Raw genomic sequence first — 15,964 nt, 5'->3', positions numbered from 1 at the left:
TCCATTCAATCTCATTCAAAAATTCAATAAAAATAATATTCTGTTCCAACATGCAGTTATTGGTAGTTCTTTTCATCAGCTACAATTTGGTCAATGCTGATTCAATTGGGAATATTTTTGAGAAGTTAGGGTAATTTGTCTAAAAGTTCAGGATGAAAACCTTTCTCTTCGAAATTGGCAAAAGAAATGAGCTTGGGATGTTCTGAAAATTGTAATCATATTGTAAATCATAGAAAAAAGTTGAATTGAATCGAATTGTGAATAGCACCAGAAATCAAAAGATTTTTTTTTAATACTTGTCAAAAAATTAAATATAGATATGCGAAAGTAAAACATAATTATATATAGATTCATAAAAAAAAATATAATTATATATATAGAGAAAAATGATTCTACCCTATTTTCAATCCATATCTACCATAAATGCACATAAAATAATAGAATTTACCACTTATACAATAGAAGTCTAAGATAACATAATCAAGTTTGATAAGGCCTTTGCAACGAGTCACCAGTGGCAATACTAAATATAAATAAAACAAAATGACAAAGTAGAGAACTAATTCTTAACTGAAGTGATTTGAATTGCAGGAATCATATAAATCATAAGATTTATGAATTAAATCGTAGGATTTAAACAAAAATCATGAGATTTTTGCAGAAAGGGATTCAGACACAAAACACAAATTGAAACCATTGAGATTCATGATTCAAATTGTGAATTGTATCATAAATCATAAGATTTTGACAACAATGACTTGGATAAGTTAATGCTAGAAGGAGATTCACAAGTGGTAATTCGTCAGCTGAAGCATTCTGACTGGGTCTTGTGGTGATACAGACAAGAGCTTGAAAAAATTAGATGGCTAACTAGGAAGATAGATATTACAGTTCAGTTGGTACAAATCCTAGAAAATAGTTTGACTGATGCTTTCGCTAAACAAGGGGTGGTTCTGGATCAACTGTTTTGGGCTCAACTGTAAAGTGTAATAGCATAAAAGGGAAAAGGTAGAAGATTCTAGCCTTTGTTGGCTATGTCAGAACTAGAGGGTAGGCTTTTGTTAGGGTCACAACACAGGAATGATTTATAGGATTGTCAGAAAACCCAATAGAGGTTTTTAGAATTTCCCTGAAATAAATTTACATAGATTTAAAATAAAGAATTTATTAAATATATATTGTCCATGTATGCTTGTATACATGTTATTGAAAATTTAATTGGATTCAGATCTTAGTCGGATCAAATAGGATTAGATCAATGTTTCATTTGATTATTAAACAGATCTGGCTTTTGAAATCTGAATTCACTGAATTCAATCAATTAAGTAAATGGATCATCTGAATCAAAATTACTGGATAAGGTCTTGGACCATCTGGTTCCACTGATGGCCCTATGTCAACATCCAACATGTGCTAGAGACTCTGAACTTGGTGAGCTGGAAAAACGTGAACTTTGAGAGATATGGAACATAGGAACAGATATGTTTTATGAATCTGAGAAGCCTCTCTGTAACAATGAGAGTTTCAGTGACTGCTCCAACTCTTTACGCATACGAAATTTGGCTCCCTCTGGTGAGATGAACCAGAAGCTAGGGAGGTTTCAGAAGGGGAATTATGTGTTGGAAGATTGGGATCCAAGGTCTTGGAGTGGATTCAACCAGGAGAAGAATTCACAAAAGAAGATGACTGGAAGAGTCAGAAACTGAAAAAAAAAGAAAAAGAAAAGAAAAGAAAGAAAGAGGGCAGAACCGCAGAAGGGAGAACAACTTGGGGGAGAACGAACATGGAGAAGGGAGAGAGATGACAAAGTTCAAACAGGGCTTGGGATGGAAGGTGTTGGTCTTCAGGTCTTTACGGAAGAAGTAGAGACACTTGTTGAAGAGGCTGAGAAAAAGAGTGTCTGTCAAGAGTCAACAACTCTACATAAGGAAACAAAAATACAGAACCAGACCTTTGCAAGAGGATGTGGGATCAGGGGAAGAGAGTGGAGCAACAGATACAGAGGAGGAAGAAGTAGTCATAGAAGAGACTCACGAAGTTGAGAAAACTGCGGATATAGAAAGGAAGGTCTCTAAAGATAGTTGGAGACATAGCGGAGGGGAATTTAGAGATGAACTGAGTGCTGATCAATTGTTTGAGAAGAAGGCAGCATTTGAGTTAGAAAGAATTAATGCTCAAAGGGAGGTCTCTACGAGGGTGGATAAATGCCGTAATGAAGTAAGAGGATTTAAAAGACAGAAAATCAAAAAAGGCAAGTTTCAAATGTTTTTGCCAGGTTGAAGCTGGGAGTATTTGGAATGGGATTAAAATAGAAAGGGAGAAAGAGATAAAGAAAGTAACTCAGATGAGACAAGAGATTTCTATATTAGATAGCGGACACGATGAGAAAATGGATAAAGCTTGAGTTGCTTGAGTTGAGCATTTCATCAGCTGGTTACCTGGGTTCAGGGTTTTTCTTATGTGTTTTTTGGCAGGATTTGGAGAGTCTTGGATATACAGTCTATTGTTTGTTTTAGTTGTTCTAGGGGTTGGTAGAAAGGACTTCTCTGATATTTGTTGTGATACTTCTAGTTGGATCTGGGTTTTTTTAACGTGTTTGTTGTATCTTACTCTGTAGGGTTGTTTAAGGGCTATTTATTAGGGTGGGTCTGTCGTATTCTGGGTCTGTTTTTCCTAGGTGATTTCTTATCACCCTACTGTACACTCCCTTTCCTTTTTTCACTTATAAAGTTTATTTTTTATTTATCTTCAAAAAAATAGAAAGTAGCAAAGATTTATATAAAATCAACGCCTATATTTCCTCCCTGAGAATTATTTATAGGAAAACCCAAGTTACAATGACTAGAGGTTCATTAATATTGGACAGCTAAAGAAACAAGAAAAAACAGCTGCAATAAGTGTCACTCAATAATTCATGGAGTGCTAGAATCTAAGGCATGCCCAGTATTGATGCTTTACCTGCTTAGAAGAGTCTGTGCAACACAGCCTACTACTACCCTAGTATACCCAAACTTTTCATTTTACCCTAAATTTTTTATGTTAGCTTTCTGAAGAATAAAGAGAAATTTTCATTAAAATAAAAAAGAAGTACAGCATACAGTGATAAGGTACCACCACAAGTATGTTAGCAGCCCCAATAAACCCCCAAAGGCCTAAGAAACCACTGCTTACACCCAAGAAAAACCCAATCAAAACCTAGAGAAAGAACAGAACAGACCCAAGTCCCAACAAAACTATGATCACCAGCCTGCCACAAAACCAAAGCTGCGAGCCTTTCTGAAGCTCACATCAGTCTTCATCTATAAGCTCATCCACTTGGATTGAGTAATCTTCATCCCAATCCTTGTTCCCCTGAGTAAAAGCTTTGTTTTTCTCTTTCTCTTCCTTCTTTGTTCTTTCAAATTTCTCAAAGGCCCTCCTGGCAAATTCCTCGCCACCCCAAAAGTACAGACCCAAGTTTTTCCCAACCATCACCTCTCCATCAACTAATTTCTGGATAGCCATATCACTTGAGTCTTCTCCATCAACGTCAGTATCCTGTGGCCACTTGATTCCACTAGATTCAGAATCAACACTGCTCACCTCGTTTTCCTGTTGTTTTTTCAAAGTAGGGGGAGACTGTGACTAAACTTACAATGCCACCCCCATCTGACCAGTTGCAGGTGTCCCATTACCTCTCATTCTCTTCCTTCGATATACCCATTTCTATTATTTTGTAGGTCCTGCCCCTGCCAAGCCTAGTTTTAGTCTTGAAAATATCTTTGTCACATGAATTATATTGTGAGATCTGAAATTACACAGTTTCTTGCTGATTAACCTATTACACTGATCCTCCTCATTATCTTCCAGATTACTCCTTCAATCCAAATCAACACCCAGCCTTCCAATCTCAACCTCCTCAAAATACAGACTATCTTTAAGTCAGCATAAGTAACATTCATATGTTTGTGGGATATGTATTTTATGATTTTCCACCTTTTTATTTTGATCCACATTTTTATCACATATCAGGCAATACCCACTTAATTGAACATGCTCCCAACAAAAATTGTCAATTGATATTATTTAGAAGTAATGCAATCAGAAATTGGTTGCTTAGATCTATGCAATGTCCAATGTATAACATGTACCCAATTGGTAAACTTATGGTAGATGTTACCTGGATACTTGAATCCCAAGGTTCCAGCTCCTTGGAGACATGTCAACAGATGTGTCCAAAGAGGTGTCATATGCACGCTGAAGGAGACCAAACACACCCAAATATTCTAAGGTTCAGAAAAGGAACGTCCATGAGTTATTTTCCCCTGCTGTCCTTGAAAACTTGTGATCCCTAAAAATTCCACTTACACCTGGCTGACCTGGATTTTCAGGACAGCTGCTCTCAAAGTTGAGCTTTATTTTTACCAGCCTCCACTGCAGTCCATTTTACAACTGCCTTCCGCTAATGGGAGAATAAGGAATATATACAGTCTGTTTTTCAAGATGGGAGGGAAAATGGAGGGGATGGAGTTCGTGCAGGCAGGTCAGTGGAGGAGATCCTTGAAGATAGAAGCAAAAAATCTCCTGTTCGAAGAGATGAGAATCAAGGGGAAGGTAAGCCTGAAGGTAAGGGAAGCGAAAAAGGGTACAATATTGCTGGAAGGATTAGAAGTGATCGAGTGACTAAGAAAGTTTATAGCTGGAGCCTGTTCAAAAGGTAAGCAGATAAACTGGCAGGATCTTAGTACACTAGAAGGGAGAAGATATGTTGTTGAATGTAAGAGGAATAGAAAGGGGTTCTTCATAGCTTTGACTGAATTGTTTGGGAAGGGACAGAGGCAACTGGTGTGTCTACCAGCAGGAAAACAGAACCAAGGCTGGGGGGAAGTAGACTGGTTGCTCAAAGAGTTCTTAGCTCAAAGAGTAGCAAATGAGAAAAAAGCCTCCATAAGGGAGGAGAAGGCTTATCTCAGTAACAGCAGGGTACAACAAGGGCCAGTGGTCATGGCAAAAACAAAAGGCCATTGCAGAATGGTGGGAGGTCTAGAGATAGAGGAGTGGGATAGTAAGTTTGTGATACAAGCCAAGGAAAAGGTTAATGATTAGAGGAGGGTAGCGGACTTACTGGCAACCAGGTTGAAGATGAAGAGTGTTTTCATAGTAACCCCCTTCGATAACTGTAAAGCCATCCTAGATCCATTAAAGAATGATTTGGAAATATTAGCCATCAATGTTCAGGCTGAGTTCGGATCATTCACAGTCTTCAAATGGAATTCAACATCCAACTCCAAGGATTTTTTTGTTGAAGATGGTGTGGTGTAATAGGCTTGCCATTCCATCTGTGGAAACAAATAGCAGAGTCTATAGCTGTGTTGTGTGCAGGAATCTTGAAAGGTGCTTTCTGGGGCGATCTCTATTCAGTAGCAATCCTGCTAAGTGGTGTGAAGCCAGAAGAAATTCCACGAAAGGTAGAGGTACGAACAGAGGGGAGCTTTGTCTCTGTGTGGTTAGCTTCCTCCATTGAAGCAGGGATGTGGAAGGAGGCTCGGTTGGTAGGAGGGGAGGAGGAAGAAGAAGCACTACGTGGACTTGTGAGATTGGGTAACTCAAATGGGAAGGGATGTTTCACTAAAAAGGGCCAACATATTCTGGGAAGCCAAAAAGCTTTGGGGCAGTTGGAAGGTCAAACCTGGAGAAAGCAAGAAGAGGGTATGACAAATGGCAGATCCTTTGCGCAGTTGGTGTCAGGGGAAAAAGACAAAAAGCTTCTACTGTCAAAAGGGAGAAGGCTGAACCAGCAATCTCAGACAGGGAAGGTTGCTGGTTCGACCATTAAAACAGGGGGGCGTGACTCTTTAAGTGGTCACGTGGGACGAAAAGAAGGGCCCAATCGAGTGGATCCCTATTATGGTGGGTCGGAGAAGGCCTTTCAAGTAAAGGACTTAAAGTCGGGCTCCTATAGTCTTGAGCCCAAGGCCCATTATAAGACAGATGGGCCGAGGGACATGTTAAGTAAGCACATGACTGGGAGGAGGGATGAGCTGATAGACGAGATAAAGCGTCTATCTTCTTCAACCCCGAACCCTTCCTCTCGACCGAACAGTTCAGGCACAAAAAAGTCTCAAGACTCGCAGTCTCGAGGCTCTCTACAGTGGGTCCCATCCAACCTGGCGAACCGTCTCCCACCAAATAGGCGCAACCCAAGATACATGAAGCCTAGTGATGAGAACAAAACAAGGCTTTAAGATTGGTTGAGTGAACAAAACAGCAATGACGATTCTGATAGAGACGAAATGCTACGTCTGGGAAGCTTGTCTCCGAAAAGCAGCAATGATCTTCTTGAAACAAAAAGTTTGCATACAAAGTTGTTCTTAGAGAAAGAAACTGAAGAGAAAGATGGCGGGAAGACTAGGATTGGTGAAGAAATTGATTCTAAAGCTGTGAAAACTCCTCCTCCCTTCATCGAGGGAGCTGACCCTGAGTCAAATGAATTACAGGATGTTGGTGGAGAGGGACAAGAATCGGCCGTGAGGATGGATGCAGGTATTCCAGTGTCGGAAACACAGAGAAAGGTTTTCCAAGTGGGTAGGTCGTCAGGAAGTGATTCTTTCACCATGTCTACTTCCCAACCTTGTCCAAAAAGGGGAAAAGCCTTAAAACCATGTGCCGCCTGTCAGCAAGTCATTTTCAGTGACTCTAGTCCTACCCCCGTTCTATCAGGTACGGGTGTCAATTCTGTTTTAGGTACTGACTTGTTTGCTATGCCTGTAACAGATATCCCAACTTCTCATCCAGGAGTTTCTGATGCAAGAGAGAGGGTGATAGTGGAAGGAGGAGAGAGGGTGTTGGAAGGAAGTAGTAAGGGGGAGGCGGATAGAATTTGGGAGTTGATCTGTACAATGATGGAGGAACAAAATAAAAAGGAAGGACTCGTAGAAAGATGTTGTAGCAAAAATAAGTGTGAGAAGGGTAAAATTCTTTCTCAAACATTGGCTGGAAAGGATGGAGAAATTGGGAAGGGGAGGGGAAAGAGGAACAAATAAGAAAAAAAGATCTGAAGTGGAAAGGCTAATCTCAGACATTGAGGGGGATTTAGAATTCAGTGGTAGAGGGGATAAGAGGATGGGCCTAAAATGAGGAGAATATGGCCGCTTATTGGGTTCCTTTGCTATTTTGTATCGATGAAAATTATTAGCTGAAATGTAAGAGGGTTAGGGAGTGCAAGGAAGAGAAGAGCGATCAAAGACCTACTCCGAAGGGAAAAACCTGATATTGTGTTGTTACAAGAATCCAAACTGATGGAATTAGATGGGAGATGGGTGAGGAGTTTTTGGAGGTCTAGAGGTTTAGGTTGGAGCTCGTCTCCTTCTTGGGGAGCCTCAAGGGGGATTGTAACACTATGGAGGGAGGATGTGGTGGAAGTAGTGGAAGAATTGATAGGCAAATTCTCAGTTTCCATTAAGTGCAAGAATGTAGAAAATGGGTGTGTATGGGTCTTAACCAATGATTATGGCCCTAATTCCTATAGAGAGAGGAATGAGATGTGTGAGGAACTATATGTAATTAAGGGGCTATGGGATGGTCCCTAGTGCCTAGGCGGGGATTTTAACGTCATTAGATTCTCTGATGAAACCATTAATCCCCAACAGGTAATCTCTACAAGCATGAGGAAATTTAATGGTTTTATTGAAGATTGTGAACTGAAGGAAATACCTCTACTGCAAGCCAGTTACACTTGGTCCAACCTTCAGGAAACCCCTTTGTGCTCAAAGTTGGATAGATTCCTTTTTAACCTTTCCTGGGAGAATAGTTTGGAAAACTTGGTTGCTAAGGCATTACCCAGGGTCACCTCTAATCACTGTCCTATCCAAATAGGAACTGAGTCTTTTCCTATAGGACCCAAACCTTTTAGATTCGAAAATATGCGGCTTACCCATCCAGATTTTGTGAAAAAAGTGGAGTGGTGGGGTGAGGAGGAGAGGGGGTAAGATGGAAGGGGATCAAGTTCCACAAGAAATTAAAAAGGTTGAGAGCCAAAATAAAAGAGTGGAATAGAGATCAGTTTCGTAGAATTGAGGAGCAAAAATTGGGCCTAATCTCTCGAATATAGAATTTGGATGTAAAGGAATCTCACAATGGGCTGACCGAGGAGGACAAAGTGTTAAGGAGACAATTAAAAAAGGAGTTGGAAGAAGTGTTATTGAGGGAAAAATCAGTTGAAGACAAAAATCTAGACACAAGTGGATTAAGGAGGGCGATGGGAACACTAGATTCTTCCATGATTTGGCAAATGGAAGACGAAGAAAGAATTTTGTGACCAAGCTAGAGATAGGAGAGGAGGTGATTACCAACCAGGATGACATAGCCAGAAAATTTGTGGACCACTTCAAATCGATTTATAGAAGGCCTTTGAGTGAGAGAACAGTCATGGAAAGGGTGGATTGGCCAAGAAGTGATGGAGTAGCAAGGTGGCTAGAAAGGGATTTCGAGGAAGAAGAGATTAAGAAAGTTGTCTTTCTAATGGATAGATCCAAGGCTCCGGATCCAAATGGCTTTACAATGGGTTTTTATCAAGACTGTTGGGAGGTGTTGAAAGAGGATCTAGCTGAAGTCTTTAAGGAATTTGCAGACAATCATACTATAAGCCCTGGAATTAATGCCACTTTTTTTGCCTTGATACCTAAGAAGATTGATGCCAACCACCCAAAAGATTATAAGCCTATTAGTCTAGTGACAAGCATCTATAAAATTCTAGCTAAAGTGCTCTCATTGAGGATCAAAATCTTCCTCCCTACCATCATTAGTGAAACTCAGGGAGCTTTCATTCAAGGGCGACAAATAACAGATCATATCTTAATTGCGAAGTGTGTGGAGGAAATGAAAAGGTCTAGTAGGAAAGGATTTATTTGCAAAATTGGATCTTGAAAAGGCCTATGATTTGGTGGACTGGGAGTTTCTATTAGAGGTTATGCGAAATGGTGGATTTGGGGACAAGTGGTGTAGTTGGATCTTTGGGTGTATCAGTACTTGTCACTACTCTATTCTGGTAAATGGTACTGTAAGGGATTTTTTTCCGGCTTGCAGGGGTGTCAGGCAAGGGGATCCACTTTCACCATTCCTTTTTACCTTAGTAGCTGATGTGATAAGTAGGATCATTACTAAGGCTGACAGCGAAGATGCTATTAGGGGTTGGAGAATAGGGAGACACCAAGTCCCCGTCACCCACCTTCAGTTTGCAGACGACCTAATGATTTTTTGTGAAGGAGGTCTTAGTGAAAAGGTAGCAAACCTAAAGGAGCTAATAAAAGGATTTGAAAGTGTCTCTAATTGAGAATACATCTGGAAAAGAGTTGCGTAGCAGGTATAAATTTGGAGGTAGGGGAGGTCGAGGCTATTGCGGAGTGTCTTGAGTGTTCCACCTCTGCTTGGCCTATGTCATATTTAGGGCTTCCTTTAGGGGCAAATCCTAGGGAGAGTAGATTTTGGACCCCAGTGTTAGAAAAATTTGAGAAGAGATTAGTCTCATGAAAGAGGAACTATATCTCTTTAGGAGGAAGAATTATCCTAATAAGAGCTATCTTGGCTAACTTACCTACCTATTATTTGTCTGTCTTTAGGATACCAGTTAGGGAAGCTAGGAAGCTGGAGAAGTTGATGAGAGACTTCTTATGGGAGTCGGGACAAGAGAAAACGGATCACTTGGTTAATTGGGAAATTGTGTGCAGAAGTAAAGAAGAGGGGGGTTTGGGAATTGGGAGGGTAACTAGAAAGAATCAAGCTCTGTTAGGGAAATGGTTGTGGAGATGGCCTTTGGAAAGAGAGAGATTGTGGCATGAGGTGGTGGGAAGCATTCATGGGAGGTCAGAGAATGGATGGGATGCTGCTGTATCAAGGCAAGCTAACCTAGCGGCACCTTAGAAGGCTATTCACAACACCCTTCCTCAATCCCTCAATTTTATCAGGTATGAAGTTTGTTCTGGCAACTCTATCTTTTTTTGGGAGGATATTTGGGTAGGAGACTCACCGTTAAAGGTTTTGTTCCCCCTCGCTTTTTTCTATTTCTTTGTACAAAAAAGAGGTGGTCTCAAAATTTGTCTCACCCTTGGGAACACCCTTAGACCCTACTTGGGATTTTGGTTTTCGTAGAGGACTTAGGGATGCTGAAATTGAGTCTCTTTCTTTTTTGCTTGGGTGTCTTAATCAGGTTTGTTTGGATCCCTCCAAGCCAGATAAGAGGGTTTGGACTCCTAGACCCAATGGAACCTTCACTTGTGCTTCTTTTTTCAAGCCCATCTCTCAACTTTCTACTCACCAACCCTTTCCGTCAAAAGAAATTTGGTGTAAGCCAGTCCCCCCAAAAATTATGGCTTTTTGTTGGGAAGTTTTCCATGGGAAAGTAAACACTTTAGACAACCTACAAAAGAGAAGACCTTTTCTCTGTATTTCTCCTAATTGGTGTATCCTCTGTAGAGCTCAAGGTGAGGATTGTTGCCATCTATTTGTATCTTGTCCCTTTTCTACAGACCTTTGGGCTTGGCTACTTTCGTTGTTTGGGGGTAGTTGGTAGTTGGAGTCTACCAGCAGAAGTTCACATGCTCTTCAACCATTCTACCTTTTATTGGCCTACAAAAATAGGGAGAATTATGTGGAGATGTGCTCATGCTGCTTTGACTTGGACTCTTTGGGAAGAAAGGAATCTCAGAATTTTTCAAGATAAGGAAAGGAACAACCAAGATTTGAAAGACTGTGTGTTAAACAGGGCAATACATTGGCTGAAGACCTTGGAAATCTTTCATCAATTCTCCTTTAATGACATTTGGAGAAATTGGTCAGCAGTAGCAAGGTGTGCATCTTTAAAGGCCAAATCAATTACAAGCTGGTCTCCTCCACCCGAAGGCTCAATTAAGTTGAACTTTGATGGAAGCAGCATGGATAATCCAGGATTATTCGAAGTGGGGGTGCTTTGAGAAATGAGAAGGGAGAGATTTTGTTGCTCTACTCAGGTCCTTTGGGAATTGGGAATTCCATCAGGGCAGAACTTTTAGCTGTCGTACAAGGGGTCCAATTTGCAAACCATTTGGGGGTACAACAACTAATAATCGAGGGGGATTCCAAAGTGGTGGTGGGTTGGTTGAAAAATTCTGAAGAGGCTATGTGGCGATACAAGAATGAAATGAAGAAATTTAGTTAATTGACAAGGAATATGTTGGTCACTGTACAGTGTGTGGGGAGATCAGCAAATACCTTGTCAGATGTGTTAGCTAAGCAAGGGGTAAATAGAGAAGAATTATTTTGGGCTCAGTTGTGATTCTTGTTTTTCTTTCCTAGTTTACTTGTAAGTTTCAAGGAGGGGCTGCAGCTCGTGCCTCTCACTGGGATGATGTATGAACTCACTCTAATTTGCTTTTGAATCAATAAACTTATTATTATTCATCAAAAAAAGAAAAGAAACGTCCATGAAACAAAGTGCTTTCATAGAGAGTCAACAAATAGTGGCTAGTATTATGATAGCAAACAAAGGTGGAAAACATGATGAAAAGGAGAGAACTAGTAATCATATGAAATTTTGATTTACAGAAGGCCTGACATGTTATTTGAGCTGCCTAATTCACATAATGAAGCTAAAAGGCTTCAGATTTATTTGAATGAGCTGGATAAACCAATGCATGTGCAAATCTTTGTTCTTAGTCCTTATAAATGAACTGAGGATATCTGCTACTAAAGTGGACAGATCTGACATCAAAAGAGTATTGGGCAATCCTGTTCTACCTTTAAGAGAAACATTGGCATAGCTAGTAGACAAGGACAGTGTTCTTACATTGGATCATCTGAAGAAAGAAGATTCCAGATCATTAACATTTATTTGCTATTTATGTTTCATAGGTGAGAGAAATCATTTATCTCTTGTTGTTTCACCAAGTTCCTATGGGGCATTTTCTTATCCCTTTTTAGGAAGAATTTCTGGCAGCTGAGATATCCCCCCAATGACATTTTTTCTCTCTGACAATATTTGATGAGAAAAGAAAGCAAAGATAATGTGAAGCTGTGTTCCATTTCCTATTTGCTGGAGCATTTGGAAGGAAAGAAATAGAAGAATATTTGAAGGGTCTCAGAAAAGAGGTGAAAGATTGTGCTTGAAGATTGAAAATATGATCATTGACTGGATTAAACTGCATCCGGAGTTTGCAAATGTCTTTTATGGAAACGCCCTTGGAGGAGATGTAATGATTTCTGTTGCTTTTTGTTTTCTTTTATAGAGATGAGTAATTGTGGGTTTGGGATACTATCTCGTCACACTTCTCAGATTATATATATTTTTCTTTTCTTGTTAAACTTTTTTTTCTTTTAATGTAAAAATAGACCTAATGACCAAAATCCCGACAACTACCAACTGGAAGCTTTGTATTAGTTGATTTTAGGCTCTCGAGGTTCCATAAAGAAAATTTCAAACAGCACAAGTGGTTGACATGTAAGACCATGATTGGTATTTACTACTTAAAGAAAACAACCCCAGCATAAAAAATAAAAAATAAAACAATAAAAATCTTAAGTTTTGCATATAGGCTATATACCATGGTTGTAAACAGGCCACAGAATGAAGGACCATAATATGCCTTGAAAGAAATGACTTTGTAATTCAAAATGAACTACTATACTTCCTGGTTTTCTTATGTTGCTTTTTCTGCCATCCATGTCTAATAAAGTAACACCCCTTAATGTAATACTTGCAATTCAACAGTAGATGGAATTAAATCCAGCCACTTCATTTAATAAGCAAATTTGAACAAGCACACACTAATAGATGCCAATCCTCTCTCAAACTAAATTGAAAAGTGAATACTGGCCCATGAAATTACTTTGCACCATCAGTCATGTTGTTTGTTTAAGCGCACTTGACAGAAAGTACTAATATTGGTTGTCAACTGTCAAGTCATTGATGATCATCATAATTTAAGCCCCGTCCCAACCATATGAGGTGAGCTATATGAAACCTGTCCCACCATTCTGTTCTATCATATGCCATAACCATTGTTAAGTTATGGGCCCTTAAATCATTTCCACTACTTCAATCCATGTCCTTTTTCCCTGCCCCTAGCTCTTCTATCCCCTTCAGCTTGTAACAGATCACTAAATATTGATATTACAGTGAAATAAAGCACCATAAACTTGAGGGGGTTATAAGAAAAACCTAGCAACAAAACTTTATTATTCATGGGATATACCAATATAACTTTTTCCCATATGGAAAAAATAAAAGAAGAAAGTAAACAAAACCAAAAAAAAATATAAAATAATGGACATCATAAACACTTAAGCAAGAAAGTGTATTCACCACCAACAAATTAACTGGAATAGGAAATTCACCTGCCCATAAAGTCCCCAACCAAAAGTAAGTAGTGCTCCAGCATCTGCCCATGCATTAAATAACAGAAGGAAAGACATGTCATCAGCCTATAATCGGTAGGTCAAAATAGATGGGAAGAAATCAGGTGTGCAATGAACTGACCACTCAATAAAATCCCATACTATCTCAGCTAAATGCTATCCTTTTCTGACCCCTATAACAACTCAATGACCCATCACATGATGATAAAGATATACTAAGCAAATGAAACATTTCTTCATGACTAAATCCAGTGGCCTAATGCAAACCTGTTATTACTGCACTGTGTCGGCCTCCACAAGCAATTCCCTTCACGTAACTTCCAGGAACTTTATACAGCTGCCCCTCAGAGCTCATGGTTCCTCGTGGAACTGTTGAAGACCTATCCTTTCCATATGCAGAAGGTTCAAGACAAGGTACGGGATGAGGAGAAGACACCATGCGGATACGAGAGCCTAGGCCTAGCTGCCCTTCACCTCCATAGCCCCAACCCCACACCTGTCCTACATCTGAAACTTTGGGGAAAATTGGATGCATCAGGTGAGTTGCTTAAAATGGTAACCCTTCCATAGCTTCATAGATTTTAATGGACATCATAATACAACGAGGCATCTGCATGTTACAACTGCAGCATTGGCAGTAGACTGTAGGTAAAAATAGGTTTACCTGACAACGCCAAGGTATGGCGCCCACCTGCAGCAACAGTTGCTATTCTCACTCCTGGACTTAGTGTCACCAGACATGGCAAAGCTGAGAGAGTTTCATCGCCAGATGTTGAGCTTTCAGTTGCTTGTTTAGCTGACGATATTCTCCTTCGCTTTGTACCTTCCTCACTACTTCCTCTACTGTCAAAACCAGACACTGATCCACTAGCTGATCTTGAAACTTGAGACTTTGGGCTCACTGTAGGAGTTACTGTCACTACATTAGTCTAAAAATGGTCAAGAGAAGCTTCAGCCATACCCACGACGATTAGACAAAATCAGAATCACCTTGTTCAGTCAACAATGAACTCTGCCTTTCAAGTACCTCCTTTTCTAGGTTTCCACCAGCAGCTGGATCTCCCAAGACCTTTCCAGAGGGAACACATTCTTTCCAACCCCATGTGTAGACTTCTCCCTTGTCTGCATTTCAAGAAACGTATTAAGTCATTCCATAACTCTATAAAAAGCCTATTATGCGTTACACAATAACCTGTGCACTGGAATGCTTATGTATCACAAATTTTCAGAGAACTACAGTTAGCACCTGTAACAGAAACACAATGCGCCCAACCTGCTGCAGCCTTCACTATTGAAGCATCAGTTGGAAGAGGAAATGGCTCCGGAGTTTCCTTTTAGAAATTAAATGGAAAAAAGACAAATATTCAGATAAAAGAGAAACATATGAAAGAAACTCATCTGATGAGAGGATCTCTTAGTAATACACTAACCCCGTGCTTCCCCGAAGTTAAATAACTTTGACCGAGATCATCTGCTGAACCCCATGTGATGAGCTTTCCAGATTCTGGTTGAAGAAGATATGTAAGTACTCGTGTAAACTTATGCTAATAACACATTGAGCTAAAAGGTAAAAACACCGACAGAAAAGCTTCCTTAGAAAATATGAAAGCAAGTAAAGAAACCGAGTTCTTCCAAAGACCTAAATCAAGAATGTAGTAAATTGTATGGTCAAATCGAGATGAAACCCATAAGCCAAAGAAGTAATTTAAGTGTGGAGCAAGGACTAATCTAGGAACTTTCGACAATTCCGGTATCCTGGAAAGTTTCACTGTAATTTGGGTGATAACTATCCAGCTCAATCGAAAACTTTTGATGGGTGTTGCATACACAGACAGTCAACCAAAGGAGGAATAACTCAGTAGAATCTTCAGACACGCATAAACATCGTCAGTCTTGAAAACAAACAGACAGTTTAGACGGGAAGAAAATAATGGAAAAGGCAATGAAACAAATATCAAAAGAAACACCGCAAAATGCCTCGCCAAGAATTCTTTATTCAAAACAATTGAAACCGAAGAAAACGATCCCCGTCATCACTTGACGGTTTTATTCGCTCAAATCAACATTTTTTTCATTTCAATGTCGAAAAAACGAATATATATATATATATATATATATATATATATATATATATATATAGTGGAAATGAATGGAGATCGAAGACAACACCCGAAATCGCTATAGCAAAACCACATCCACCTCCACAAACATCTTTCCATGAATCTGCGGTGCCGGTTGATGCCGGAAGCCGAACAACGACCGGAGAAAGAAGAGGCGAACGCTGCGGTGAAGCACCGGGAAGGTAACCCCACATTAAGACTATAGCTTCTTTCGACTCCTCCATTTTAACTGCTGCATCCCCTCCGCCATCGCCATTCATGGCGGTTCCGGAAAATAATCCTAGAATCCCTCTCTTATTATTCCTGTTTTACTCTTTATCTCTTTTTTTTTTCCTTGTTTTCCTTTTCTTCTTCGACTACTGGATTTTTTTTTCTCTTTCCTGTTTTCTCTCTTCAGAGTTTGGAGTCTGCTGTCTTTACTCCGCTCTGTGCCCAGACCCAGAGGTGAAGTGCCCTAATTTGCTTCACAGATCACATAT

General features: G+C 39.8%; 1 protein-coding gene across 2 annotated transcripts in view; it reads right to left on the bottom strand.

Moving 5' to 3' along the window:
* The window catches only part of LOC148868779 (Regulator of chromosome condensation (RCC1) family protein), a 24,057-nt gene extending 8,093 nt beyond the window's left edge, over window positions 1-15,964 (bottom strand). Inside the window, exons 1-7 of one of the 2 annotated variants that reach the window (XM_088967289.1) lie at window positions 15,535-15,964; window positions 14,796-14,869; window positions 14,612-14,696; window positions 14,356-14,487; window positions 14,030-14,266; window positions 13,633-13,878; window positions 13,345-13,388 (exon numbers count right to left, since the gene is read on the bottom strand). In XM_088967289.1, the coding sequence (XP_088823415.1) occupies window positions 13,345-13,388; window positions 13,633-13,878; window positions 14,030-14,266; window positions 14,356-14,487; window positions 14,612-14,696; window positions 14,796-14,869; window positions 15,535-15,745 (1,029 nt within the window). In that variant the 5' untranslated portion in view covers window positions 15,746-15,964. The remainder of the gene's footprint in view (window positions 1-13,344; window positions 13,389-13,632; window positions 13,879-14,029; window positions 14,267-14,355; window positions 14,488-14,611; window positions 14,697-14,795; window positions 14,870-15,534) is intronic. The other variant, XM_088967290.1, reaches the window with a different exon arrangement.

Source organism: Nelumbo lutea, chromosome 2 (assembly GCF_056320005.1).
Source record: "Nelumbo lutea isolate HS-2025 chromosome 2, American lotus-T2T, whole genome shotgun sequence".
In the NCBI taxonomy this organism is placed as follows: domain Eukaryota; kingdom Viridiplantae; phylum Streptophyta; class Magnoliopsida; order Proteales; family Nelumbonaceae; genus Nelumbo; species Nelumbo lutea.
Note: the sequence above shows the minus strand (reverse complement) of the source record. Positions and strands in the feature narration are given on the sequence as shown.